General features: G+C 50.4%; 1 protein-coding gene across 1 annotated transcript in view; it reads left to right on the forward strand.

Annotated features, from left to right (window-relative positions):
• Positions 1 to 767: 767 nt before the first annotated feature.
• LOC104968113 (RE1-silencing transcription factor) overlaps positions 768 to 2217 on the forward strand; it is a gene marked incomplete at its 5' end in the record, with an annotated part of 4627 nt that continues 3177 nt past the window's right edge. Inside the window, one exon of the mRNA XM_010797688.1 lies at positions 768 to 2187. Within this exon, the coding sequence (XP_010795990.1) occupies positions 768 to 2187 (1420 nt within the window). The remainder of the gene's footprint in view (positions 2188 to 2217) is intronic.

Here is a 2217-nt window from a genome sequence, read left to right on the forward strand (position 1 = left end):
AGGGTTAAGGATGTTGTGTGAATTTAAAAAAAGTTTTAGCTGAGTAGAAACTAGGGACTCAAGAATCTTTGATAACACAGAAAGATTTGAGATAGGACGATAATTATTTAACTCAGTGGGATCACCAGCTTTCAAGAGGGGCGATACCAGAGCTTGCTTCCACACAGCTGGCAGTGTGTGAGTGGACAGGGAGAGATTAAAAATATCAGTTACTGGTTGTGCTATAATCTGAGCTGCAATTTTTAAAAAGAACGGGTCGAGGCCGTCAGGCCCGGCAGACTTTTTAGGATCAATTGAGTGCAAATCCTGTAAGACTTCAGAGACCGAGAAAGAATCAAAAACAGGGGAGCTCATCTCTTGACTAGGGCTGTGAGTAGTATATTACCCACATGTCAATAGCCCATTTAAAATACCTAGCCATTCTTTTGCGGTTATTTTGGTGAAAGTAACTCATTACATTTCAGAGACAGTCATATTGTAATGTAACTTATTACTTTCAAAAGACAGTAATAATCTACATGTACTATATTACATTTTGGAAGTAACTTGCCCAACACTGGCAGTAATGCAGATGGAGTAATATATATAAATACAGTAATCTGTGAGTGCACGAGTCTGTAAACATGCAGACAGAATCAGAAGTGAAATAGTGCTGTAGTGATGAGAGGTTCTGAAGGCATGGCTGCATGAAGGTACTGCTGCATGAACCCCTCTGCTGTCCCTCACATCACTTCCTGTTTGACATCCTCTTTACTTCCTGTGTGCAGGTGAGCGTCCTTTCAAGTGTGAGACTTGTAACTACCTGGCAGCGAACCAGCACGAAGTGACCCGTCACGCCCGGCAGGTCCACAACGGACCCAAGCCTCTGTCCTGCCCGTACTGCGAGTACAAGACCGCCGACCGCAGCAACTACAAGAAGCACGTGGAGCTGCACCTCAACCCGCGGCAGTTCGTCTGCCCGCTCTGCAAGTACGCCGCCTCCAAGAAGTGCAACCTGCAGTACCACCTGAAGTCCAGGCACGCCGGCTGCAGCGTGGTGCTGGACGTCTCCAAGGTCAAGCTGCGCAACAAGAAACACGGCAACGAGGAAACCGCTGAATCCAGAACGGGCAAGATGGACCATTCATCCGGTGTGGACGAGGACTTCGACGAGGACGACGTAGACGAGGAGTCAAGCCCCGTCAATCTGTCAATCAAACCCAGCGCCAACCAACCGCTGCAGAGCGAGGCGCCGGACAAGGCTCTGAAGAAATCCACCAACCCTCCTGAGAAAGAGAAGGTTCTGAAGGGGAAGGTGGAACCAGAGAAGAAGGTCACGAGGCAGAAGAAGAACCTTCTAGAGACAGAGACTCCTGTCCCAGAGAAGGTCAAGAGACGTGTCAAGAAACCGCCGGTGGAGAAAACCACCACCAAGGACCAAGCTACAGGAACTGGAGAGCCACAGAGACCAGAGGAGCAAGAGGAGCGGATCCCTGAGAGGAAGAAGAACAATGGGAAAGAGAACAAAGGCCTCAGCAAGCCGAGGAAGTCTGCGTCAAAGAAGTCTGAGAAACCAGAACCAGTTAAGGAACCTGAGCAGTGCCCAGTCTCTCCTGAGGAACCAGAACCAGTTAAAGAACCTAACCAGAGCCCAGTCTCTCCTGAGGAACCAGAACCTGAGCCGAGCCCAGTCTCTCCTGAGGAACCTCAGAAGGAAAGGTCCAGGAAGAGGAAGGCAGTGGAAGCTCTGGACCTCTCCAAGAAGTCCTCGTCTGAGACTTCATCCAAGACCAGGAGAGTGAAGAGACCCGCTTCAGAAGAAATCAAGAAGACCAGCGAGGTGACCCGGGCCCCGAGAGGGTCCAACGGGACGAGTACTGGGAACACCAGGAAGACCAAGAAGACCAAGAAGTCCTCAGACCTTCAACAAACCCTGAAGGCAGAGAAGGACCAGAAGGCTTCATCCTCCAAGACAGGAACCTCCAAGACAGGAACCACATCCTCAAAGACAGGAACCTCCAAGACAGGAACCACATCCTCCAAGACAGGAACCACATCCTCCAAGACAGGAAGCACATCCTCCAAGAAAGGAACCACATCCTCCAAGACAGGAACCACATCCTCCGAGCCCTGCCTGACAGGAACCACATCCTCCGAGCTCTGCCTGACAGGAACCACATCCTCCGAGCTCTGCCTGACAGGGACCACATCCTCCAAGACAGAAACCACTTCCTTCAA

The sequence above is a fragment of the Notothenia coriiceps genome, unplaced genomic scaffold (assembly GCF_000735185.1).
Source record: "Notothenia coriiceps isolate Sejong01 unplaced genomic scaffold, NC01 NC01_scaffold00002577, whole genome shotgun sequence".
In the NCBI taxonomy this organism is placed as follows: domain Eukaryota; kingdom Metazoa; phylum Chordata; class Actinopteri; order Perciformes; family Nototheniidae; genus Notothenia; species Notothenia coriiceps.